At 49.8% G+C, this 27,614-nt stretch overlaps 1 protein-coding gene across 5 annotated transcripts; it reads right to left on the reverse strand.

Annotated features, from left to right (window-relative positions):
* Positions 1-359: 359 nt before the first annotated feature.
* dcdc2b (doublecortin domain containing 2B) lies at positions 360-26,892 on the reverse strand. 5 transcript variants are annotated; one of them, XM_030117033.1, is made up of 12 exons: positions 26,774-26,892; positions 26,382-26,655; positions 26,219-26,267; positions 10,667-10,740; positions 9,915-10,046; positions 9,425-9,559; positions 9,305-9,341; positions 9,185-9,244; positions 6,729-6,876; positions 6,525-6,634; positions 1,009-1,074; positions 360-785 (listed from the first exon to the last, which is right to left on the reverse strand). In XM_030117033.1, the coding sequence occupies exons 2-12, from the start codon at positions 26,651-26,653 to the stop codon at positions 744-746; spliced, it is 1,125 nt and encodes a 374-aa protein (XP_029972893.1). In that variant the 5' UTR covers positions 26,654-26,655; positions 26,774-26,892; the 3' UTR covers positions 360-743. The 5 variants fall into 5 exon arrangements, with proteins under 5 accessions (XP_029972893.1, XP_029972892.1, XP_029972891.1 ...); XM_030117032.1 differs by having other exon boundaries at positions 360-782; positions 9,185-9,341; XM_030117031.1 differs by having other exon boundaries at positions 9,185-9,341.
* Positions 26,893-27,614: the final 722 nt, after the last annotated feature.

Here is a 27,614-nt window from a genome sequence, read left to right on the forward strand (position 1 = left end):
ATGTTCAGCAGGTCGAAGACCATCGGGACCCCCCCCCCCCCCCCCCGACATCTTCATCAGCCGCCTCCAGAAGAAGGCAGGGGGCCCCACACACCCCTGTCCTCCCCCCTCCCCTCAGGAAAAGGACACTGGACTATTAATGTGCCACACAGACAGACAGAAACAGCCCCCCCCCCCCCCCCCCCGCCCCACCCCCCCCCCCCCCCCCCCACTGTCTCCGGCTCCCCCACAGGACAATCTCGTTTTTGGGCGGTCGTAGAGCACAGAGTCACTTTACATGTGAGCATTTACTCTTGTGTGCGTTTGCTCTTTGTTATATTTTATTTTATGTATTTTTATAAATGTTTTTATACTGTCCTCACACGCTGCCATAGAGGAGGCCAAACAATATGTCACTGTACATTCCTGTTGCCTAACAAGTTTGATAGAGACAATACAGATATCTGTCCATCTGTCCGTCTATCTGTTGATCCATCCATCCATCCATTGTATCCATGTATCCATCTATTGGAGTAATAAACACGACATAACTTTTGGACTGAACAGTTCTTCACAGAGCTGGATGCAGACTGGCTCAGAGAGAAGCTCTGTCCACACCTCTGGGTCGGGGTTCCGGGTCAGAACCCTGGTTTCCCCTGATGCTCTTCTTCTCCGTCCCAGCACAAAGCGGGATGAGTGTAGAGATATCAAACAGACTGCAGGAGAGCTGCTGATGTGGGGAAACACCAACCCACCCATCCTCCTCACTGCTGGGCGGATGAAGAAGCTCCCGAGTCTTCCTCCTGCTGACAGAACACAACACAAAGTCTCACTGTGTGTGTGTGTGTGTGTGTGTGTGTGTGTGTGTGTGTGTGTGTGTGTGTGTGTGTGTGTGTGTGTGTGTGTTTTGGAGGCGGTGAGAAGAGGAGAAGGGAGACTGAAGGGTCTACTTTATTCCAGTAGATCCGTAGATGTTATTTCTACTTGATTCGATTTGGATCGATTCACACAGAGGCAAGGTGTTTGTACCTGTCGGTGACGGAGCAGCTCATCACTTGTGATCAGTTCCTCATCTTGAATGATCTCTGCCACTCTCTGAACACACACAATGCCAGCGGAGGTAAGGTGGTGAAAATAGAGAGTACACACTTATAGAAGAGGTAGAGGTCAGTTATAGAGGAGCTGTAGAGTCGCTATAGAGGAGCTGTAGAGTCGCTATAGAGGAGATGTAGAGTCACTATAGAGGAGCTGTAGAGTCACTATAGAGGAGCTGTAGAGTCACTATAGAGGAGATGTAGAGTCACTATAGAGGAGCTGTAGAGTCACTATAGAGGAGATGTAGAGTCACTATAGAGGAGCTGTAGAGTCACTATAGAGGAGCTGTAGAGTCACTATAGAGGAGATGTAGAGTCACTATAGAGGAGCTGTACAGCTGCTATAGAGGAGCTGTGGAGTCACTATAGAGGAGCTGTAGAGTCACTATAGAGGAGCTGTAGAGTCACTATAGAGGAGATGTAGAGTCACTATAGAGGAGCTGTACAGCCGCTATAGAGGAGCTGTAGAGTCACTATAGAGGAGCTGTAGAGTCACTATAGAGGAGATGTAGAGCCACTGTAGAGGAGCTGTAGAGTCACTATAGAGGAGATGTAGAGCCACTGTAGAGGAGCTGTAGAGTCACTATAGAGGAGATGTAGAGCCACTATAGAGGAGCTGTACAGCTGCGATAGAGGAGCTGTAGAGCCACTATAGAGGAGATGTAGAGCCACTGTAGAGGAGCTGTAGAGTCACTATAGAGGAGATGTAGAGTCACTATAGAGGAGCTGTAGAGCTGCTATAGAGGAGCTGTAGAGCCACTATAGAGGAGATGTAGAGCCACTATAGAGGAGCTGTAGAGTCACTATAGAGGAGCTGTAGAGTCACTATAGAGGAGCTGTACAGCTGCTATAGAGGAGCTGTAGAGCCACGAGAGGAGATGTAGAGCCACTATAGAGGAGCTGTAGAGTCACTATAGAGGAGCTGTACAGCCGCTATAGAGGAGCTGTAGAGTCACTATAGAGGAGCTGTAGAGCCACTATAGAGGAGATGTAGAGTCACTATAGAGGAGCTGTACAGCTGCTATAGAGGAGCTGTAGATCCACTATAGAGGAGCTGTAGAGTCACTATAGAGGAGCTGTAGAGTCACTATAGAGGAGCTGTAGAGTCACTATAGAGGAGCTGTAGAGCTGCTATAGAGGAGCTGTAGAGCCACTATAGAGGAGATGTAGAGCCACTATAGAGGAGCTGTAGAGTCACTATAGAGGAGCTGTAGAGCTGCTATAGAGGAGCTGTAGAGCCACGATAGAGGAGATGTAGAGCCACTATAGAGGAGCTGTAGAGTCACTATAGAGGAGCTGTAGAGCTGCTATAGAGGAGCTGTAGAGCCACGATAGAGGAGATGTAGAGCCACTATAGAGGAGCTGTAGAGTCACTATAGAGGAGCTGTAGAGCCACTATAGAGGAGCTGTAGAGCCACTATAGAGGAGCTGTAGAGCTGCTATAGAGGAGCTGTAGAGCCACTATAGAGGAGATGTAGAGCCACTATAGAGGAGCTGTAGAGTCACTATAGAGGAGCTGTAGAGCTGCTATAGAGGAGCTGTAGAGCCACGATAGAGGAGATGTAGAGCCACTATAGAGGAGCTGTAGAGTCACTATAGAGGAGCTGTAGAGTCACTATAGAGGAGCTGTAGAGCTGCTATAGAGGAGATGTAGAGCCACTATAGAGGAGCTGTAGAGTCACTATAGAGGAGCTGTAGAGTCACTATAGAGGAGATGTAGAGTCACTATAGAGGAGCTGTACAGCTGCTATAGAGGAGCTGTAGAGCCACTATAGAGGAGATGTAGAGCCACTATAGAGGAGATGTAGAGTCACTATAGAGGAGATGTAGAGTCACTATAGAGGAGCTGTACAGCTGCTACAGAGGAGCTGTAGAGCCACTATAGAGGAGCTATGGAGGAGCTGTAGAGCCACTATAGAGGAGATGTAGAGCCACTATAGAGGAGCTGTAGAGTCACTATAGAGGAGCTGTAGAGTCACTATAGAGGAGATGTAGAGTCACTATAGAGGAGCTGTAGAGTCGCTATAGAGGAGCTGTAGAGTCACTATAGAGGAGCTGTAGAGTCACTATAGAGGAGATGTAGAGTCACTGTAGAGGAGCTGTACAGCTGCCACAGAGGAGCTGTAGAGCCACTATAGAGGAGCTATGGAGGAGCTGTAGAGCCACTATAGAGGAGATGTAGAGCCACTATAGAGGAGATGTAGAGCCACTATAGAGGAGCTGTACAGCCGCTATAGAGGAGCTGTAGAGCCACTATAGAGGAGATGTAGAGCCACTATAGAGGAGCTGTACAGCCGCTATAGAGGAGATGTAGAGCCACTATAGAGGAGATGTAGAGTCACTATAGAGGAGCTGTACAGCTGCTATAGAGGAGCTGTAGAGTCACTATAGAGGAGCTGTAGAGTCACTATAGAGGAGCTGTAGAGTCACTATAGAGGAGATGTAGAGTCACTATAGAGGAGCTGTACAGCCGCTATAGAGGAGCTGTAGAGTCACTATAGAGGAGCTGTAGAGTCACTATAGAGGAGATGTAGAGTCACTATAGAGGAGCTGTACAGCTGCTATAGAGGAGCTGTAGAGTCACTATAGAGGAGCTGTAGAGTCACTATAGAGGAGCTGTAGAGTCACTATAGAGGAGATGTAGAGTCACTATAGAGGAGCTGTACAGCTGCGATAGAGGAGCTGTAGAGCCACTATAGAGGAGATGTAGAGCCACTATAGAGGAGCTGTAGAGTCACTATAGAGGATATGTAGAGCCACTATAGAGGAGCTGTACAGCTGCTATAGAGGAGCTGTAGAGTCACTATAGAGGAGCTGTAGAGTCACTATAGAGGAGCTGTAGAGTCACTATAGAGGAGCTGTACAGCCGCTATAGAGGAGCTGTAGAGTCACTATAGAGGAGCTGTAGAGTCACTATAGAGGAGATGTAGAGTCACTATAGAGGAGCTGTACAGCTGCGATAGAGGAGCTGTAGAGCCACTATAGAGGAGATGTAGAGCCACTATAGAGGAGCTGTAGAGTCACTATAGAGGAGATGTAGAGTCACTATAGAGGAGATGTAGAGTCACTATAGAGGAGCTGTACAGCTGCGATAGAGGAGCTGTAGAGCCACTATAGAGGAGATGTAGAGCCACTATAGAGGAGCTGTAGAGTCACTATAGAGGAGATGTAGAGTCACTATAGAGGAGATGTAGAGTCACTATAGAGGAGCTGTACAGCTGCGATAGAGGAGCTGTAGAGCCACTATAGAGGAGATGTAGAGCCACTATAGAGGAGCTGTAGAGTCACTATAGAGGAGATGTAGAGTCACTATAGAGGAGCTGTAGAGCTGCTATAGAGGAGCTGTAGAGCCACTATAGAGGAGATGTAGAGCCACTATAGAGGAGCTGTAGAGTCACTATAGAGGAGCTGTAGAGTCACTATAGAGGAGCTGTACAGCTGCTATAGAGGAGCTGTCGAGCCACTATAGAGGAGATGTAGAGCCACTATAGAGGAGCTGTAGAGTCACTATAGAGGAGCTGTAGAGCCACTATAGAGGAGATGTAGAGTCACTATAGAGGAGCTGTACAGCTGCTATAGAGGAGCTGTAGAGCCACTATAGAGGAGCTGTAGAGTCACTATGGAGGAGATGTAGAGTCGCTATGGGAATGGCTAGTGTGACGTCACAAGTCACTTCCGGGTCCAAGGCTTCCAGCGCGCAATGTAAACACAATGGCTGTTGCCAAAGAACCGGCCACTTTTTTCACGGTAACAGTGAATTTTGCTGACTTTCCAAAGTCAGTGAAGAGAGGTTTAAACCCTTACAACTCAAACCGAGTTGTAAATGTTTCTGTGGTGACAGGTGGAAGTCTGAAATGGAAAGTACAGGCTTCAATGAAAAACAACATTTACAAAGTTGAGGTGAGTGAGTAAGTGGCGAGCTAGCATTAACACGAGGGTGTCAGTCGTCGCATCAAGCTGTGAAACTTAACTATTAATTAATTATCTATGTTAGAATTGGGTACTGTCTGTCTGCGGTTTGTGGACAACTTAGTTTATTCTAGAAGTGTCATCCAGGGAAATAATTTTAAACCAAACCTCAAACACGCCATAAAGCAGAAGCAGCACACATTCAGTACAGGTTAAAAAGTAAAATAATAATAATAATAATAATAATAAAAAAGCCCTCACAGAATATCTAATAATATCCCCCCTTGTGGGATTAATAAAGGATTATTAACTTTGGATAACTCGCTGGTCCATCCTGCCACGGAGAGGAGGCAGTTTTAAAAGTGTGCAAAGACTCACAGCTGCTGCAGAGCAGCTTCAGATCCAGCGGGGGAAACGCTGCTGTTCAGCCCTGAAAAGATGTGGGACTTTATTTTGTCCTGTGCTGTTTTACACCATATTGTACTGGCCGATAGAGTTACTGTTGATGCGCCGGCGCCACGAGAGGAGCTGATGTGGGAACCAGCAGGACCTGAAGAACCGCGACTGACACGTAAATAAACTCTAAAGTTTAGCAAATGATTCATTTAATCAGTGATGTGATGTGATGCCAGCAGCCTAGAAAATAATATTAGCTAAAGGGAGATTAAATACAGACAGAGGACGTTTAGCCAAACATTTTATTTAGACTTCTATAAATTGCCTTTATTTAACCAGCACCGGGAGCAGGTGGCCCGCTCCGTCCTGTGTCCTGCTCGGTCCGGGGTCCTGCTCAGGACCGGGTCCGGTGCTGGGTGTGTGTGTCTCGGTGGGACCGTCCCCGCTGTGGGGAGGAGACCTGGCTGCGGTGCCGCTGCTGTCTGGCTCAGAGACATAATTAAATGAAACAATAAAAATCTGATCTATATAACGTGAGTCCGCCTCATTATTTGTAATATCAGTAAAAATAATATAATGATGTAATATCAGAGGAAAGCAGTAATAGGAAATGGTTTTGTTGAGATTGTTCCTGTTGTTACAACACGGGACACAGCACTGCACCGTCGCACCTTTGGACACGGAAGTGACGTATTCAGCTTCGATGACGTAGCTACTAGCCATCCCCATAGAGGAGCTGTAGAGCCACTATAGAGGAGATGTAGAGCCACTATAGAGGAGATGTAGAGCCACTATAGAGGAGCTGTAGAGTCACTATAGAGGAGATGTAGAGTCACTATAGAGGAGCTGTAGAGTCACTATAGAGGAGCTGTCGAGTCACTATAGAGGAGATGTAGAGTCACTATAGAGGAGCTGTAGAGTCACTATAGAGGAGCTGTAGAGCCACTATAGAGCAGCTGTAGAGTCACTATAGAGGAGATGTAGAGTCACTATAGAGGAGATGTAGAGTCACTATAGAGGAGCTGTACAGCCGCTATAGAGGAGCTGTAGAGCCGCTATAGATGAGCTGTAGAGCCGCTATAGAGGAGATGTAGAGCCACTTTGGAGGGCCTGTGGAGCCATCTGTTTGATGTTTGAGGTACTGACCTGGTCCAGAGGAAGCTCTGTCGCTGTGTTTTCATCCTCCTGCACCTCCTCTGCTCCTCTTACTTCCTCTCTTGTCTTTCCTGCTGTCCTCTCAAACACATTTTTCTGATCTAATGAAAGCAGTGAAACAAGGATGGACGGGATTCGAAAGAAAACATGTGATTGTGTTTTTAGAGCGGGGTGAGGACTGGCGTGGAACCTGACCGGATCTGCTTCTGACTGCTTTCCTTGTTGGATTCCTACTGATCTTGACAGGCTTGAGAGGAAACAGTGAGCTCTCTGCTCCTCCTGTGCTCCTCTCTGAGGCTTCAGCAGTTTCATCTCCTGTCGACTTCACCCTGCGGTCGTCTGACTGAAACACGACAGTTCAAACAGCCGGCTGTTAGACAGACATTGGTGATGACAGCATTGTCTTTGGCACTGTTTAAATCAAACTGAATGATTTTATGACCATATGCTGTCTCTGGGTGTGTAACTATACCGATGTTTTTGAGAATACATGCTCCATCCCATATCTATGAAGCCAATAGAAATCAGTGTCTTTTTGATCAATGTGGAACTAAACTGTGATAACTAACATTTCTCTGTCGTCATGTCCTGCATGTCAACATATTGTCCAATCATGTGAGAGCTACTCCACCAGGTTATTTGTCACCTCAGTATTTGAACATGATCCCTGGAGACTACAGGACAGAATCAACACAATAAACAGAAAACTAGATCCATCGATCCTTCCATTATCTACCGCTTATCCAGGCCCGGGTCGCGGGGGCAGCAGTCTGAGCAGGGATGTCCAGACTTCCTGTCCCCAGACTTCCTGTCCCCAGACTCTTCCATCAGCCCTTCCTGGAGGATTCTGTGGCGTTCCCAGGCCAGAGAGACATAGTCCATCCAGCATGTCCTGGGTCTTCCCCGGGGTCTCCTCCCAGTGGGACATGCCCAGAACTCCTCCCCAGGAGTCCAGGAGGCATCCTAAAGAGGAGCTGAGCCTCCTCAGCTGCTCCTCTCCATGTGGAGGAGTAGCAGCTCTACTCCCAGCTCCTCCCTGGTGACTGAGCTCCTCCCCCTGTCTCTAAGGGAGTCCAGCCACCCTACGGAGGAAGATCATTTCAGCCGCTTGTTTATGGATCTTTATCTTTTTGGTCCTGACCAAAACTAAGACCGTAAGTGAGGGTAGGAGTGAAGATTAAGTGGGAAATCCAGAGTTTTTCCTTTCGGCTCAGCTCCTTCTTCACCACAACGGGCCGATTGAACGACCGCATCACTGCAGCCGCTGCACCGATCCGCCTGCCAATCTCACCTCCATCCTTCCTCCACTCCTCAACAAAACTCTGAGATACTTGAACTCCTCCATTTAGGCCAGAGTCTCTCCACCAACCTGGAGAGGGCAGGCTACCTTCTTCTGGTTCAGGACCATGGCCTCAGATTTGGATCCTGATCCTCATCCCCGTCTCTTAGCTGCAAACCATTCCAGTGCATGATGGTCCAGGTTTGATGAATCCAACAGGACAATGTCATCTGCAAAAAGCAGAGACAAGATCCTGTGGTCCCTGAATGGGATCCGCTCTGGCCCCCGGTCTCTGAACCGGACCCTCTCTGGTGGCTGATCTCTGAACCGGATCCTCTCCAGATTCTAGCTGCCCCTATACATACTGTCCATAAAGATTATGAACAGAACCAGTGACAAAGTTCAGCCCTGCCAGAGTCCAACATGCACCGGGAACAGGTCCGACGTACTGCCGGTAATGTGGACCAGATTCCTACTGTGGTCATACAGAGACCGGACGGCCCTTAACAAGGGCCCCGGACTCCGTATTCCTGAAGCACCCCCCACAAGACGCCATGAGGGACACGGTCAAATGCCTTCTCCAAGTCCACAAAACACATGTAGACTGATTTGGCAAACTCCCATGAACCTTTGAGCCCTCTATGGAGGGTCTAGAGCTGGTCCAGTGTTCCATGACCAGTAAGAAAACCGCATTGTTCCTCCTGAACAATGTTCCAGTACCCTGGAGGAGACTCTCCTGGGGAGGAGTATGACCCCTATAGTTGGAGCACATCCTCCAGTCCCCCTTTTTAAAAAGAGGACCCACCACCCCGGTCTGCCAATCCAGAGGCACCGTCCCCGACCGCCACTCCATGGTACAGAGACGTTTCAACCAAGACAGTCCCTGCTCATCTAGAGACTGAAGGTACTCGGGGCGAATCTCGTCCACCCCCGGTGCCTTGAGAATGAGGATCTGACCAACCACCTCAGTGACTCCAGTTTGGTGATGGATAAGTCCACCTCTGAGACCTCAGTCCTCCTCTGAGACCTCAGTCCTCCTCTGAGACCTCAGTCCTCCTCTGAGACCTCAGTCCTCCTCTGAGACCTCAGTCCTCCTCTGAGACCTCAGTCCTCCTCTGAGACCTCAGTCCAGCTCTGAGACCTCAGTCCACCTCTGAGACCTCAGTCCACCTCTGAGACCTCAGTCCAGCTCTGAGACCTCGGCCTCTGCTTCCTTCACAGAATACGTGGCGATGGGATTGAGGAGGTCCTTAAAGTTCTCCTTCCCCCGTCCTATGATGTCCCCGGGGGAGGACAGCAGCTCCGTCCTCCACTGAAAGCTGTGTTTTAAGGATGGAAGTGAGGTGACGACTGTGAGGGTTTATGTTTGTACCTGAGGAGAGTGGAGCAGTGCTGAGTCACTGCACTGGTCTTCAGGACCACTTCCTCCTTTCTGAAAGCACAGAGCAGTCGGTTTCTCTCTCACTGCCCTCGTTCTGAAGTAAAGACTTACCTGCAGCCTCCTCGGCCGCCTCCGTCCAGGGAAATATCTGAATGAAAGACACAGAGACGTCCGTGGGCTGTGTCTCTCGTTCCTTTGCTCGTTATCTGTAGCGACCAGAGGCACCAGTACCTTTGTGTGGTTTTTGAAACCAGCAGCTCCACATATGGAAGCTTCTTGAACCGTTCTGTTCCCACGGCGACGTAGCACTGTCCGGTCTGCAGGTCTGCTGCAGAGGACACGCTCTGTCCCCCCACAGAGCACAGCCTGAGGACACAGTCCTGGTCACACACTGACATTAAGCTGGCCAAGCGTGGGCTCACTCATCCACCATTAAAATATCATACTTTCCTCATGGAACGTTTTGATAAATTGATAAATTCAGCACCAATCAGTTCCAGTAGATGTTGAACATTTCTGTTTATACATTTCAGAGCAGTTAAACGTGTTTTGTTCCCAGAAAATGGTCAAAAGCAGTGTTGTGGTCATTCTTTAAAAATATTTACACCATGTGTGTCTGAGTGACGCTCTCTCTCTCTCTCTCTCTCTCTCTCTCTCTCTCTCCCTCTCCCTCTCTCTCTCTCCCTCTCCCTCCCTCTCTCTCTCTCTCCCTCTCTCTCACCTCCTCACCGCTCCCGTCCGGAGGTCCACCTTCTCTGAAACCAGACGGAGGACCTGGTCAAGGTCTTGCTGCATGCTCCGAGGAATGATGAAACGCAGGGGTGGATGCAGCAGATCGCCGTTCCGGAAAACACTGAGCACAAACACAATCACTGCTTTTTAAAGTCCATCACCACTGTAGGTCTGTTTCTGATTGCTTCCTGTGTCCACTGGTCATCTGGAGACCTGGAGACCACACCTCGGCAAGGGGGGCCCTGGTCTGGTGGGGGTTGCCGGTGTCCCAGCAGTCTTCACCCATGACTTCTCCCGAAGTGGACGGCCCCATTGGTGGAGTTTCCCATGATGCTCAGAGCCATGCCATGTCTTCCAAAGTAAGTGATGAGAGTGTGTGTGTGTGTGTGTGTGTGTGTGTGTGTGTGTGTGTGTGTGTGTGTGTGTGTGTGTGTGCGCGTGCGCCTTTATGGTGAAGGTGTGGCTATATGTTATTTTATTATATACTGATTTTTGTCTTATAATGTGACACACTGAGTTGTTTGTTCATATGAAAAGTGCATTATATAAAAAAAATTGATTTGGATGGGTGGGTGGATGGTTGGTTGGGTGAATGGATGGATGGATGAGTGGATGGACCAGGTATTTTCAATAAAAACTAGCAGCAGAATCCACTTTTCCAGTGGACCCTCTGATGGACCCACAGGCCACATGTTTGCTAACGCTGCTGGAATGACTGTATGTGTGTGTTTGTCAGCTTACTGTATAATGCAGGGCACCGGGACGAAGTGCCTCCATCTGGCTGAAGAGTCGGCAGGCCTCTTGACTGCTTTTGCCTGGAGGTGACAGTGGGGACATCAGAGTCATGGAGCTACGAAGCTTCTGAAGAATTTGGTCACTGCACATCCAGCACAGCACACTGAAGAGGTCTGCGGCCATCGCCGCTGGAAAAAAGCTGAATAAATGCCTGCAATGTCAACATTTCAGCCGTTCAGGAGCCCACAGCTGGAGGCTCCACTGGTTCCCTGGATCAACAACCACCTCTAGGCTGTCCACAGTATGGGAGAAGTGGGACATTACACCAGAGCAGCACGGGGGTGCCCCAGGGGACAGTCCTGTTTCCCTTCCTGTTCACCCTCTACACCTCAGACTTCAGGTTCTGGTCTCAGTCCTGACACCTGAAGGAGTTCTCTCATGACTCTACTCAGGATGAGCAGGGACCAGGAGGCTGAGGACCGAGGTGTGGTGGACGAGCTGGCGGAGTGGTCTGCACTGCACCACCTGCAGCTCACTGTCCCCAAGACAAAGGAGCTGGTGGTGGACTTCAGGAGACAGCGGACTCGTCCAGTAGCGGTCACCACACCTGGATCCGAGGTGGACGTTGCAGATTATAACAGTAGTTTGTTCATTTGGTAGTTATCAAAACAACGAGTTTAACAGTAAAACCTGAAGTACTCTGGAGCTGTTTGACAGGAGAGGTTGATATTTCATTCATAGCTGTGACACAATGACACAAATGATTCCAAAAATTATTTTACGAACAATAAAGCAAAACCAAACTATTCTATCTATCTATCTGTCTATCTATCTATCTATCTGTCTATATAAGTAGTGTGTATGTATGTGCACAGGTGTGTTTGTGTGAGACAGATGCAGAGACAGCTCGAGGAATGAAACTACAGATCAAAATACTACAACCAAAATGGTTCAGAAGTATGGCCTCCGGTGTGGCGTGTGAGACGCAGGGACGGGATTGGCGGCTGTAGAGCCTGCTTCTGTCAGTGAAAGCCCATTTGGGGGGAGTCGTGTCATCTGTGTTGTACATTGCCTCAAATCACATAGTGCTTAATCCATAGAGGATGTGATCGTTGAGATGGCAGCAGGATTACACATCAACAGTTTGGGAGTAGATTACATTAGACAGCGTTTGGTTAAGCAAAGCTAATGGATTACTGACTGTAACTAACCGTCAGACCGAGGAAGCAGTCTTACAATTAAATCAACATGTCATGAAATCAAGCAGTTTGCCCTGGGCAGCTGTTGTTCTATGCTAACGCCCAGATAGTCACCGTGTCTCTGATACTCCCGTGATACCAGAGCGACAGTCTGTACAGCTGTGTCGCTAAAGCTAGCAGCAGCAGTGTCGACGCTGCCCTCCTGTAGGGAAGCGGAGAGGGCAAACTTGAGGTAGCCATGGTGTTACCAATACACCCAGTTCACGCGCCAGTACTACATGCTCTTGTAAAGAGGTCGTGGGTTATCCGACACTGGGGTCACCTTACAGCTGACTGGACGGACTCCTCTGGAGACCCACAATGAGTGATGCTATGACCAGCTCAACCTCGGGCATATGATCCAGATCGGCTTTGGCCACATCATCCATGGTGGTAACCCTAACTCTGCACCAGAAGCAGGCCGGCCTGGTAGTGGCACCTCCAGCTGCTGCCGCTTCATGACAGCCTGCGTGGAGTCACCCCGTCTCACTCCATGAGCTCCGGGCCGATAACAGGGGTCCCGGCTCCGACGCCACGGAGACATGACCACCCTCGCTATCACGAACAACAGAGGCAGAAGCAGCCAGGGACACAGCAACATCCGTGGGGTAAGCACAGGCATGGGCCGGGCGGAGGACATCCCTGCCTGGTCCACGGGAGTGGCAGGCTGCCGGTCACACAGGACAGATCTCATCACCGCCAGCTCCCTATGCAACTGGTCCACCTCTGCAGTAAGTCGCCGCTCGGCTTTTGCCTTCTTCCCCGGGTGTCTGACCACAGTGGCAGGCTCCCCTCAGTGCTTTGAAGATCTTGGCTGAGAAGAGGGCACTTGGCTAGGGGGGATGGGTCGTCCTCAGCCACTGGACACCCACTCCAACCTAGCAACCCGCAGTGCATGAGGCTGCAGTTCATGCACGGGTTGTCCGACAGTCCCTCCCTATGATGATCAGGGCCAAGACACAGTGAGCAGCCGCGGCCTGGGTCGGTGCATTCCCTGGGGTTGCCCCGGACTCCAAGGCATCGGGGCCGGTGGTTGTGGTGGTGGGGGACAGGGGGGTGGGGTGGATGGGGGGGTAGATAGGGGGGTGGTGGTGGTGGCCCTGTCCTTCATCCGGGGGCTCCTGGGTGACGGGGGTGCTGCAGCATCCCCGGACCCCCCTCTCCTCCCGCTCTCATGCACACACACGTAGGGCTTTGGGAGGCGGGCTTATCAGGTTGGGTGTGGTAGAGGGGCCATCTAAGTGGACCCAATCACTGCACCCTTCAGTGGCTCGCCTCTCAGTCTTAATTGCACTTAGTCATCTAACACGACCAAATACATACAAACACACACGTCGGGGGGTCTTGGCGTGCCGTGTCGGGGGTGGGGCTGTTCAGGTAGATGGGACTGCTCGTTTGGCCTCACTCGCGGCATGGTGTGGTTACTGCCCCTCAATTTTAATCGCAAACAACATATTCTCCATCAACACTCATGAGCGGGGGGTGGGGGGGGGGGGTCTTCTGCACCCCCGTTTTCAGGTTCCTTCTGGTGGGGGGCGGGGCTGTTGCTTTCCCGACAGGTCTGGGGTTTGGACCGGCTGTGGTTTGGGGGGCTTCTGGCTCTGGGGGGTGCATACCTGTCTGCACCGGTGGGGTTTGGGAGTGGGGGCGGCGGTTTGGGTGGCGGGGGGGCCTGGATGTGGGGTTCGGTGTTCCCTTGCCTTCTGGGGGGGTCTCCCACAGGACATGACGGTTGGATGACGTGGGAATGTGAGTGTGTTTGGGTTAGAGTGGACTGTGTGTGTGCGTGCGTGCGTGTGTGTGTGTGTCAGTGTGAGTAAGTGGGTGTGAGTGTTGGGTTGAGGCGGGGGGTGGGGGGTGAGGTGGGAGAGGACAGGGTGGGAGGGGTGGGCTCCGGGGGAGGGGGGGGGGGGGGGGGGTGATGCCCTGGATCTCGGGGTGCGTGGCCGGAGCGCTGGAGGGGGGTGCTGGCCTGGGGTGGGTAGCCGCCCATGTGGGCCGGTTCTTCCGGGTGGGTCATGGCCCTCCACCTGTGTGGGGGGTCGGCTGTTGGGCCTTGGGCTCTTGGCTCTGCGGACCGGCTTCTACCGGTCATGGCTCCGCGGGGCCAGGGCCCCGGGGCCGCTGGGGCTTTCCTCTGCCCCATTTCTGAACCGGAGCAGGGGCATCTGCCTGGGGGAGCGGCTTGGATCTGGGCTCTGTGATGACCGCCGGCCGTCTGGGCTCTGAGGGCCTCTCTGGCCTGCTTCTGGCCTTCTCAGGGGTCAGAGGTCATATATGCATGATCACTATCACCATCACTATCACCATCATGTTTGCATGATCACGCTGATCTTTAATCAATCTTCAAATACTCGGTTACCTTGTCTTCTTGTGGTGGTTAGAATAATGGTGATTTGTAGTAGATCTCTCTTGATGCACGCCCCGAGTTTACTACTAGTTACAACTAGTTACTACTAGTTACTACTAGACATATTCTCAAAAACAAACAAAAAAAAAACAAAAAGGTTTGTGGTGTCATTGTATTTCCTTCCTTCCCTACACCTCCTTTTGTTGTTGTGGCCTGGTCTGTTCACTACTATGGTTCGTCATACATATATATATATGTGTGTGTGTGTGTGTGTGTGTGTGTGTGTGTGTGTGTGTGTGTGTGTGTGTGTGTATATATATATATATGTGTGTGTGTGTGTGTGTATGGTTCTGTTAGTTTTTGTGTTGGTTGTCGGCTCTGTTTTGGTGTTGTCTAGATTGGGGTTTGGGATTGTTCTTGGTTGCGTGTGATGCGTCGACAACACTGTTTTGTATTGTGAATTTGTATATAAGTTGTGCCCCCCCCCCTTTATCTTTCTATCTTTCTGTCTCTCGCTCTCTGAGCATTTCCGTCCCGGTCCATGCCGGATGCCAGCTTTAAATAAAGGCAGCAGCAGGAGGAGATTCAGTCGCTTCCTGCTGCTAACATTAAAATCTGTTCGGATAGTAAAAGGCTACAATCATACAATATAGCACGCCCCAGCTGCCGAACAGGACAAGGGAAAAAAAAAAGACACAGTGAGCAGGGGTCATGGCCATCGTCCGCCTGGAGGGGGGGCACCACAGCCAGTGCACCCAGCTTCCCTATGCCACTTTCTGTATGTGGTAAGCTGAGGGAAGGAGGCATATCACGCCTGAAAAGCAAATGCAGACCTGCCAACCTTGGCAAAATTTTTGGAGTGCCACTTGCCGGGACACTTGTCGACCGGGGGGGGGCACTGTCAGTTTTAAATTTTAAGTTTTCATTTGGTTCTTTAATTTGTTTAATTACAAATATTTAACAGATGTTTTTCTGATACACATTACATTGCGACTGACCTTGCACGTTGTCCCCAGAAAAGAGCTTCAAAATGCTGATACCTGTCCTTTAACTGAGCATTTTATGCTGTGTGTGCGCGCATGCGTGCGTGTGTTCCATTACTAAAACCTTTATAAAGCCGTCAATACGGTGTCTCAAATGAACTGGTTTCCTTGCTAACTGGTGACTGACTTCCTTTAGCACTTCCTGCTGCTGCTGCTAGTAGCAGCAGATGTTGAAATCAGACTCATAAAAGGTCGGACACGGCTTTTTGTCTGGTTTTTAACATCTATCAGCAACAAGGGACGTGAAAGAAACCCAGTCGCCAGTTAATAGGGAATCAGTTCTTCCAAAACACCGGCTCCTCTCCGGTTTCGCGACACTCCTCCTCCGCTAGCTAGCTGCTGCATTCAGGTGACTGGAGCAAGCGGCGGAAAACTGAAACTCCGTCATTCACATGAAGGCAGCGGAGACAGCTGGACTCAGGAGACACTCAGGAGACACTCGGGAGACATGTGAAGGAAGCGTAGACAGTTTGCACAAAGGAACGGCTCTCAGACAGCTGAGAATCGGCTCTCGTCGTTCACTTGAAAGAGCCGTTCAAACGAACGACTCGTTCATTGAACGTCGCAGCACTATGAGGGGAGCACGTGTTTCCTCCCGGTTCCATAGCTGTGGCGCACCAGCCTAATTTACCGGTATTTTTTTCAACGTGACAAATACAATGTGTGCCGTGACTGCGTGACAACACACCGAAATGCGTGACACTTCAGAGCCCTGCTGCTGCATCGTGTTGTCAGACATGAGAACGTCCATGGTCCGCATTTATAACAGCGCTCACAGACGTCTGCAGCTTTTTGCGTAGTTTAATGAGGCGGAGCGTACCAGCGTATTTTAATGTCAAATTGCGTACCTGCTACGCAAAATGCGTGCAGGTTGGCAGGTCTGCAAATGCAGATCACTGGGCGAGTAGTTGCTAAAGCGAACCCTAAACCATATGCAAACTGCATGGAAGAGGTGACACTGGAATTTAATACCTTCAAGGGTCACTGAGGGGTCACCCAGGGGTCAAGGATGATGTTATTGGATGCATACTCAAACTGCACATCCGCAAAGGGAACATGCAGAAGGGCTTGACCACTATTACATTCCTAGGTCAATCCGAGGCATGATCACCAGCTACCTTGAGGGATTCCAACTTAGGTTCACATCAGCGCTCTTTACCACCAGCTGGCTGGACCTCCAAAAGGGGATCCCAACAGGATGCACCATCTCCCCCATCTTGTTCATCATGGGAATGAACCTTCTGTTATCCGCAGCAGAGGGCATAACCCGGGGCCCCAAATTGGAGTCTGGTTTTGAGCAGCCAGTACTGCGAGCGTTCATGGACGACATCACCATAACAACTGTGAAGCATGTCCAAGCAAGATGGGTGCTGGAAACCTTGGGTGGTGTTGCCTCTTGGGCAGGGATGCTGTTCAAAGCCAGGAAGTCCAGGAGCATGGTAATCAAGAAGGGCAGAGTTACCAGCAAGTTTAGCCTCAAAGTCCAGGGTGAGGTCATTCCATCTATCGAGGGCAACCCAATAAAATATCTGGGGAAAGTGGTTCAATGCGTCGCTGTCCGATGGTGCCAATATAGCTCAGGCTGTGAAGCAGACCGAGGAATGGCTGAAGAAGATCGACAAGTCATTACTCCCGGGCAAGTTCAAGACTTGGTTATATCAACATGGCCTCTTGCCCAGACTATTGTGGCTATTCACAGTTTATGAGTTTCCCATGACTACCATCGAGGCCATTGAGAGGAAGACCAACAAGCATTTGCGGAGGTGGCTGGGCATTCCCCCAAGTTTTTCATCAGTGGGGCTGTACATCCGGTCTGGTCAGCTGCAACTCCCCCTGTCATCAGTTGTTGAGGAGTACAAGGTGGCAAAGTGCAGAGTTGTCCTGAGCCTGAGGAATTCCAACGATAACCTCATCAAGCAGGCTGGCATCACAACCCGGTCTGGATGCAAATGGGCTGCCAACACAGCTGTGGAGCAGGCCATCAGCTCCCTGAAGCTGCGGGACATAGTTGGCAACCAATGTGTCCACCGACAAGGTCTTGGCTCTGAACAATTTCAAACCTGGGGAGGTGCTAATGCAAGGACCAGGTGAGGCATGGTGCAGGCGGAAGTGAGGAGCAGGGAGGAAGAAAAGTGAGTAGCCAGAGCAGTACAGCAAGGATCCCAGGGGGCCTGGACAAAATGGGATTTGCCCAGGCGCAAAGTCACGTGGACAGAGTTGTGGCGCCTGGAGCCTTATCGCATCTCCTTCCTCTTGCGGTCGGTCTATGACACCCTCCCCTCCCCAGTACATCTGCACACATGGGGCCTAAGAGAGGATCCACTTTGCAAGCTGTGCAGCCAGAAGGGGACCCTGGCCCATATACTCACTGGGTGTAAAACATCTGTGGTGGAAATTTCTAATGAGTGTGTAGCACTTATGTTACACACTAAAGGCCAATCAAGCCCAGGACTAGATGAAGATAGTTTCTAGATTAGCAATGATGACAACAGGCTAGCGGATCAGAAGATTCTGAGTTCGCTCGTGGAGAGAGAAGAGGCAGAGACTTCGAGTTGAGTTTGCAAGTAAAAAGGTACCATATATTGAGCTCTTTGGAAACAAAAACAGGACAGACAGAACATAACAGATTTGCAAGACTTTAACCTGCACGAATGGCCATTCGAAGTACTCTCAACAAGTTACAATTGTAATAAATATTCGAAGGTAACAGGTATCAGAAATGCAACACAGAAACGATGATGATAACAGCGAATGATTTTTCACAGTGGTAAGGGGTGGAGTCCAGTCTCACACCCCTTGGACAGAAGCAACCAACCCAATCGTCCATTCATCCCACCTAAAGTTCACATGACCCACGTCTGGGTCAAAACAGCTGGTGGCTCTGTGGAAGAGTCCAAGCATGTGTGTAGGTGTAGGTCAGTCCGTGTGGGGTGAAAGGTTTCTGGCTTCGGGAGCCCCTACCGGCCTGGCAGAGGTAGTGCTTGGTCTTCAGCTGGAAGACCAGAGTTCCGTTTAGGCTCTAGGCCTTGTCTTTAGCTCGCCATCACTCTTCACAGGACTATAGGAAAAAAACCTGGCCGATTCCACGGGTTGAATTACACGTGTGTGCATAGAGCGAGAGAGAATCAAGAAGAGACCGACCCACACAACCGCAGAGAGAGCGATCACCTTCCTCAAAGAAGGAGCCAGGCCTGTACAGTTCACCAGAGGGAAAAGACCCTGCATCTTTCATGCCTCAAGCTCCTGGGAGATGAGAGTGGATCTTGGGAGGAGGTTGCAGTTTCCTGAAGTGGTGCAAACGTCCCTCCGCCCCGACATAGTGCTGTGGTCAACAAAGGATCGGAAGATCATCCTGATCGAGCTGACCGTGCCATGGGAGGAGGGCTGCGAGGAGGTCCATGAAAGGAAGGCTGCAAAATACCATGACCTGGCCCAAGAACGCTGTGACAAGGGCTGGCAGGCTTGGGTTTTCCCTGTGGAGATAGGGTGTAGGGGCTTCCCGGCGAAGTCCACATGGAGTCTCCTTTCTGCCATGGGGATGGACGAGCGGAGCAAAAAGCTAGCAGCTCGCCGGATGGGGGAGGAGGCAGAACGCGCCTCTTGCTGGATCTGGAGCAAAAGGGAAGAGGAAAGCTGGAAGTCAGGGGCAGATGGGCAGTGAGCTGGCCACTCAATGTACGCCCACCAACCGGAGGGTGTTGTGGTTGAGGGCTGAAACACCCAGTGAAGGTTGGACACCACCTGACGACCTCTGACCCTGGTCTGAAGGCACAGCTACCTGCTAAGGTAGCTGAGGAATGCACCATCAGTGTATTTATCAAGTGCTTTCAGCACCACATTCTGGCAGTCAGGAGGGATGAAATAGAACTCTATCCTGCAACTTCTTAAAGCTCTTCTGGCAAAACAAGAGATCTAATCTCTCTAGAATCCTGGACCCCCTCAGGATCTCCTCCCAGACCAACCACAGATCAGCTCTCCCCACAAAGTCTTAGACTCACCTCAGGACATCCTGAGGTGAGCCCACTTTGAGTCTCTCCTAATGGATGAACTCTTCACTGTGCCACCTACAGAGGAACCTCGTTTCAGTTGCTTGTATATGTGATCTCATTATTTCACTCAAAGTCCCTGACCACAGGTGAGGGTGGAGATGTCAACTGACCAGGAAACAGCGAGCTTTGTTCCACAGCTCAGCTTATCTTCACAGTCCAGTACAGTGACTGCATTACTGCATATGTCTGTCCCAGTCAGTGGAACATGTCACCATTACACGGGCTTCCTGTCCTCGCCTGTCCAGGTGAATCCATCCTCACCTGTCCAGGTGAATCCATCCTCACCTGTCCAGACGTTTCCTGTCCTTGTCTGTCCAGGTGTTTCCTGTTCTCACCTGTCCAGGTGAATCTGTCCTCACCCATAGTAGTTGGGATTGACTCCAGTGGCCTGTGAGCCTGAACAGGATATGCGTTCTATGGAATATGGTGGGATTTGTCATTGAGTGATATGTTGGTGTGTCAAACAAGACAAGTAACATTAGCAAACACATTGAAGCCATGCTTCATTGCTGGGGGGAGGGGTGCCTGAGCTGCACACCCCTGCCCACTGTGATGAATGACTATTGTGCTGGTGTCAGCATCTGAGCTGCAGCCATGGAAACAGAAGGCCCTGGAAGGTTCCGTAGACGACTCATTCACACGTGGCGTTTGACCCCACACAAGCCGTCACATCACCAACAAATGTGTGCTTCTGGTAACGAGGCCGGACCGCCTCAGAACAGAGCAGACTGGTTCCCTCGCTGCTTCTCCTCTGAGGTGAATCCATTCAGTTCACGGACAGAGCTCAGAGCAGGGGCGGCTCGTCACTAGAGGGCGCCAGGGCGCCGCCCCCCCACTCGTCACTCACCACTCACTTCATTATCACTCATACTCAAAAGAAATATAAAAAATTAAATAATAAATTACAAATATAATGGAGTGAATGTTTGTCTATTTTTCTATGAGCATAATAAAAACTATATAGAGAATGATGATGAATTAGGCTGTTTCATTCATCCGTGTTGTCTGATTAGTGACATATCCGGTTTCTGCTCTGGGGCGCAAAACTCTTTGGCCATAGACTCTGGTTGAAAGTTGGACATGTGCAGTCGCTCCTCTTCAATACAAGACACAGGGCGGTTTGAGGGCGCACATTTCATGCGCTCACAGCTGAATACAAAGGGATTATTTTCGTACCAACACCCTCCCGCCATGGGAGGCGCTGACATGTAGCCGACAGACTGATCAAGGCACGGAAGTTGGAAACGATAAATTGGAGATGCAGATAAGAACACAGAGGCAGTGTATCTCAGCTGGCAGAGAAACGCCGCACACTGGGTCCAGGTGATCTTCAGAGGAGCTACACAGGTAAGCTAAATAGTGTAAATGGTGTACACACAATATACAATATACTGCTATATTGTGAGACACACATCTTAATACAGGCCCTCCAGAAAATAATAGTCTACTTTTATAGAGGTTCTATGTTCATTTGCATTGTTGACATAAAATTAACACATTTAAATCATAAAATAAATAGTTTGTCATCATTGAGAAATTTGCTTCTCTCAAGGACAGAAGGGCAAAATTTATGTACAAAAAGTAGTAATACACAAGTATTATTGCTTTTTGCACTTGTAATTTATGTAAATACAATGGTTTAATTCTTAAGTTCATGTTTGCTTGCTTTTTTTATCTTGGTTGTTCAGGGTTGTTTTGTGGCCATAAATTAGGTTTGTTTGAAAGAAATTCTGTGACTACAATTTTCCTTCTGACTTTGCATCTATCTTAAATTTAATTCAAAATGTTTTAAAAACTCTTTAATTCATTAAAATCGACAGAAACGCTGTTTTTGGCATCTGCCTATTTTGGAGTTAGCTGCCCCCCTGGAGAAAAGTGCACCAGCCGCCACTGGTTCAGAGGACAAAGGATAGCACTGCACAGCACGCACACACACACACACACACACACACACACACACACACACACACACACACACACACACACACACACACACACACACACACACACACACACACAGGTTTGTATTTCTATCCTTGTGAGGACACTCATTGACATAATGCATTTACGAGCCCCTAACCCTGACCCTGACCCTGACCCTGACCCAGACCACAACACAGCCGAACCCTAAAGAAATGTTTTGACCTTTGACTTTTTTCAGTAACAACAACATGGTCAAGAAAACACTGTTTCCCCTCATTAGGACCGGAAAAAGGTCCCACAAGGCACATCGTGCAGGTTTTCCTATGGTCGTGGGGACATTTTGGCTGAATCCCGTACACACACACACACACACACACAAAATAATGCTAACAGTCCTTAGTCATACTGACTGTGTGACAGACAGAACAATCGCTAACACAATATCAGTACCTGACAACCAGAGACGAGGGCCAGACACAGCTCTGAGGACAGGTCCTCCTGGACTCTGGTCTTTAGAGGGAATCTGAGCTGCTGTCTGTGCTGATGTACATGTAGAGCCACTACAGAGGAGCTGTAGAGCCGCTATAGAGGAGCTTTAGGCCCAATCCCATTTCTCTTTCTAGCCCTCCCCCTATGAAACGGAGTGCTGAGGGGTCGGGCAGAAAGTAAACCCCTCCGAATTGGAACACCCCTTTGACAATCGTGTACGTCATCAGTAGTCGCCGCTGCCGTTGACATAGGCAGATGCGACAATTGTTTGCAAAAGAAGAATGTTTTTCTTACATTTTATAACTTTATCAATTGACAAAATACTGACATTTATGAACTTCTGTCGTTGTGGACGCCGCTGTCTTTCCAATCTTGGAAGGCTTTCTGAGAAATCTGTCATCCTGTGGCGGCCGGTGGAGAGGGGCGCTTGTTTTGTTCGCCTGGTCCATGACTGGCGAGCGGGGTTAATTCACTTACGCATTGGCGGGAGCGCTCGTTTCCCACCCGCGCATTCCAGGCGGGCAGTGTTGAAGAAACCAGTTTATTGAAAATCATCATCGATCTGTTGTGTTTGGAATGCGCCTGGAATGCGCGGGTGGGAAACGAGCGCTCCTGCCAATGCGGAAGTGAATTAACCCTGCCCGCCAGTCATGGTCTAGGTTGACAGAACAAGCGCCCCTCGCCATCGGCCGCCACTGGATCACACCCCTCCATTTGAAGTGTGCCTCTTGAGAATCTCCTTTTGGAGGGGTGACTGGCCCTCCTTCTTGGCCCTACCCCTCCGTCATAATGACAATCGGGACACCCTACCCTCCACGTGAACGCACAAGACGGGGGGAAGGGCCAAGGGGGAGGGCTAAGGGGTGAAATGGGATTCAGCCTTAGAGCCACTATAGAGCAGCTGTAGAGCCACTAAAGAGGAGCTGTAGAGCCACTATAGAGCAGCTGTAGAGCCGCTATAGAGCAGCTGAAGAGCCGCTATAGAGCAGCTGAAGAGCCACTAAAGAGGAGCTGTAGAGTTACTATAGAGCAGCTGTAGAGTCACTATAGAGCAGCTGTAGAGCCACTATAGAGCAGCTGTAGAGCCACTATAGAGCAGCTGTAGAGTCAATATAGAGGAGCTGTAGAGCCACTATAGAGCAGCTGTAGAGCCACTATAGAGCAGCTGTAGAGCCACTATAGAGCAGCTGTAGAGCCACTATAGAGCAGCTGTAGAGTCAATATAGAGGAGCTGTAGAGTCACTATAGAGCAGCTGTAGAGTTACTATAGAGCAGCTGTAGAGTCACGATAGAGCAGCTGTAGAGCCACTATAGAGCAGCTGTAGAGCCACTATAGAGCAGCTGTAGAGTCAATATAGAGGAGCTGTAGAGCCACTATAGAGCAGCTGTAGAGCCACTATAGAGCAGCTGTAGAGCCACTATAGAGCAGCTGTAGAGTCAATATAGAGGAGCTGTAGAGTCACTATAGAGCAGCTGTAGAGTCACTATAGAGCAGCTGTAGAGCCACTATAGAGCAGCTGTAGAGCCACTATAGAGCAGCTGTAGAGCCACTATAGAGCAGCTGTAGAGTCAATATAGAGGAGCTGTAGAGCCACTATAGAGCAGCTGTAGAGCCACTATAGAGCAGCTGTAGAGCCACTATAGAGCAGCTGTAGAGCCACTATAGAGCAGCTGTAGAGTCAATATAGAGGAGCTGTAGAGTCACTATAGAGCAGCTGTAGAGTTACTATAGAGCAGCTGTAGAGTCACTATAGAGCAGCTGTAGAGCCACTATAGAGCAGCTGTAGAGCCACTATAGAGCAGCTGTAGAGTCAATATAGAGGAGCTGTAGAGCCACTATAGAGCAGCTGTAGAGCCACTATAGAGCAGCTGTAGAGCCACTATAGAGCAGCTGTAGAGCCACTATAGAGCAGCTGTAGAGTCAATATAGAGGAGCTGTAGAGTCACTATAGAGCAGCTGTAGAGTCACTATAGAGCAGCTGTAGAGCCACTATAGAGCAGCTGTAGAGCCACTATAGAGCAGCTGTAGAGCCACTATAGAGGAGCTGTAGAGTCACTATAGAGCAGCTGTAGAGCCACTATAGAGCAGCTGTAGAGCCACTATAGAGCAGCTGTAGAGTCAATATAGAGGAGCTGTAGAGCCACTATAGAGGAGCTGTAGAGCTACTATAGAGGAGCTGTAGAGCCACTATAGAGGAGCTGTAGAGTCACTATAGAGCAGCTGTAGAGCCACTATAGAGGAGCTGTAGAGCTACTATAGAGGAGCTGTAGAGTCACTATAGAGCAGCTGTAGAGCCACTATAGAGGAGCTGTAGAGCCACTATAGAGGAGCTGTAGAGCCACTATAGAGGAGCTGTAGAGCCACTATAGAGGAGCTGTAGAGTCACTATAGAGGAGCTGTATAGTCACTATAGAGGAGCTGTAGAGCCACTATAGAGGAGCTGTAGAGTCACTATAGAGCAGCTGTAGAGCCACTATAGAGGAGCTGTAGAGCCACTATAGAGGAGCTGTAGAGTCACTATAGAGGAGCTGTAGAGCCACTATAGAGGAGCTGTAGAGTCACTATAGAGGAGCTGTAGAGTCACTATAGAGGAGCTGTAGAGCCACTATAGAGGAGCTGTAGAGCCACTATAGAGGAGCTGTAGAGCCACTATAGAGGAGCTGTAGAGCCACTATAGAGGAGCTGTAGAGTCACTATAGAGGAGCTGTAGAGTCACTATAGAGGAGCTGTAGAGCCACTATAGAGGAGCTGTAGAGCCACTATAGAGGAGCTGTAGAGTCACTATAGAGGAGCTGTAGAGTCACTATAGAGGAGCTGTAGAGCCACTATAGAGGAGCTGTAGAGCCACTATAGAGCAGCTGTAGAGTCAATATAGAGGAGCTGTAGAGCCACTATAGAGCAGCTGTAGAGCCACTATAGAGCAGCTGTAGAGCCACTATAGAGCAGCTGTAGAGCCACTATAGAGCAGCTGTAGAGTCAATATAGAGGAGCTGTAGAGTCACTATAGAGCAGCTGTAGAGTTACTATAGAGCAGCTGTAGAGTCACTATAGAGCAGCTGTAGAGCCACTATAGAGCAGCTGTAGAGCCACTATAGAGCAGCTGTAGAGTCAATATAGAGGAGCTGTAGAGCCACTATAGAGCAGCTGTAGAGCCACTATAGAGCAGCTGTAGAGCCACTATAGAGCAGCTGTAGAGCCACTATAGAGCAGCTGTAGAGTCAATATAGAGGAGCTGTAGAGTCACTATAGAGCAGCTGTAGAGTCACTATAGAGCAGCTGTAGAGCCACTATAGAGCAGCTGTAGAGCCACTATAGAGCAGCTGTAGAGCCACTATAGAGCAGCTGTAGAGTCAATATAGAGGAGCTGTAGAGCCACTATAGAGCAGCTGTAGAGCCACTATAGAGCAGCTGTAGAGCCACTATAGAGCAGCTGTAGAGTCAATATAGAGGAGCTGTAGAGTCACTATAGAGCAGCTGTAGAGTCACTATAGAGCAGCTGTAGAGCCACTATAGAGCAGCTGTAGAGCCACTATAGAGCAGCTGTAGAGCCACTATAGAGGAGCTGTAGAGTCACTATAGAGCAGCTGTAGAGCCACTATAGAGCAGCTGTAGAGCCACTATAGAGCAGCTGTAGAGCCACTATAGAGGAGCTGTAGAGCTACTATAGAGGAGCTGTAGAGTCACTATAGAGCAGCTGTAGAGCCACTATAGAGGAGCTGTAGAGCCACTATAGAGGAGCTGTAGAGCCACTATAGAGGAGCTGTAGAGCCACTATAGAGGAGCTGTAGAGTCACTATAGAGGAGCTGTATAGTCACTATAGAGGAGCTGTAGAGCCACTATAGAGGAGCTGTAGAGTCACTATAGAGCAGCTGTAGAGCCACTATAGAGGAGCTGTAGAGCCACTATAGAGGAGCTGTAGAGTCACTATAGAGGAGCTGTAGAGTCACTATAGAGGAGCTGTAGAGCCACTATAGAGGAGCTGTAGAGCCACTATAGAGGAGCTGTAGAGCCACTATAGAGGAGCTGTAGAGTCACTATAGAGGAGCTGTAGAGTCACTATAGAGGAGCTGTAGAGTCACTATAGAGGAGCTGTAGAGTCACTATAGAGGAGCTGTAGAGCCACTATAGAGGAGCTGTAGAGCCACTATAGAGGAGCTGTAGAGTCACTATAGAGGAGCTGTAGAGTCACTATAGAGGAGCTGTAGAGTCACTATAGAGGAGCTGTAGAGCCACTATAGAGGAGCTGTAGAGCCACTATAGAGGAGCTGTAGAGCCACTATAGAGGAGCTGTAGAGTCACTATAGAGGAGCTGTAGAGTCACTATAGAGGAGCTGTAGAGTCACTATAGAGGAGATGTAGAGTCACTATAGAGGAGCTGTAGAGCCACTATAGAGGAGCTTTAACACTACAGAGCTGCAGGTTTCAGACATCTGATCTCGGATTAATGAGAAAACCTGTTCTTACCTTGAGCTCCTCACATGTTGGCAGCTTTTTGTTCCCGGTATTCAAGTAACTGTTCATGAGGAGAAAGACTTGCTGAATCAACACTTGCCATTAAACTTTATTCCTCTCACTAACAAATGTTCCATAGCTGCTCCCAGATCAGTTTAGAGGTGACTGTACTCACTCCAGTTTCTTGAACCTCTCGAAGCCTGCAGCTACGTACTGGGCCCCTGTCTGAAGGTCCTGGAGGTCCGCCACCCTGTGGCCCTGTCTGGGGGTGTACAGGGTCCTGATGGCCAGCGTGGCCCCGATGCTGTGGGTCACTTCGTTCAGGAAGGCCTCCATTGTTCCCACGTGACGGTGGTTCACCACGAACCTCCGCCCAGTGTGGAAGGGATCCCCGTTCCTGTACACCACCACACTCTTCACCGGGGGCAGGAGGGAGCTGGCAGCCATGTCTGCAACACACACACACACATCCTCCAGTGGAACACACACACACACACACACACACACACACACACACACACACACACACACACACACACACACACACACACACACACAGTGTCTGACCTGCAGGATGAAGCAGGGATCCAGGTGGTCTGGTGGTGTGTGTGCTGCGCTGATCCTCTCTGGAACCTCTCACACTCCTGCTGACATGGAAACTGCTCGGGCGACTCGGCGGAGAGTACTTCCTGGTTGCCATGGCAGAGAGTACTTCCTGGTTGCCATGGCTGCATTGACTGGCTTTGCGGCTGAAACCACAACAAAAGAGCTGGAGGGGGGCCGGTGTGCCCGTATGGAAGCTGAATGGATGAGGTGACTGCAGGTTCAATTCCCAGGTTTCTGTTCTGCTGCCTGAACCCAGAAGTGTGGCGGCGGTCAGGACTGCCCGCTCCCAGCAGCAGTCCTGAACCTCATGTTTGATCTCTGCATTCAGAGTGAGCAGGTCCAGGGGTTTAACCCGGCGAGCCTCGCGGCCTCGGACTGCGACCACTACATGACATGTCTCTGTCCCGGCTGCCTGGACCATGTCTTCTGGACGTGACATGTCTCTGTCCCGGCTGCCTGGACCATGTCTTCTGGACGTGACATGTCTCTGTCCCGGCTGCCTGGACCATGTCTTCTGGACGTGACATGTCTCTGTCCCGGCTGCCTGGACCATGTCTTCTGGACGTGACATGTCTCTGTCCCGGCTGCCTGGACCATGTCTTCTGGACGTGACATGTCTCTGTCCCGGCTGCCTGGACCATGTCTTCTGGACATGCAGACAGAACACCCTATAGATGTGTTCTGGACCACTTTTTGCTCAGTGGAATATTTCAACATCAAATCTGGAGACAACCAGACAGAAATGTAAAAAAAAAAGAAGACTGCAAACCAAGCCAAAGTTGTGAACACCGGTGGAGAGTGT

Source organism: Salarias fasciatus, chromosome 19 (genome assembly GCF_902148845.1).
Source record: "Salarias fasciatus chromosome 19, fSalaFa1.1, whole genome shotgun sequence".
Classification (NCBI taxonomy): domain Eukaryota; kingdom Metazoa; phylum Chordata; class Actinopteri; order Blenniiformes; family Blenniidae; genus Salarias; species Salarias fasciatus.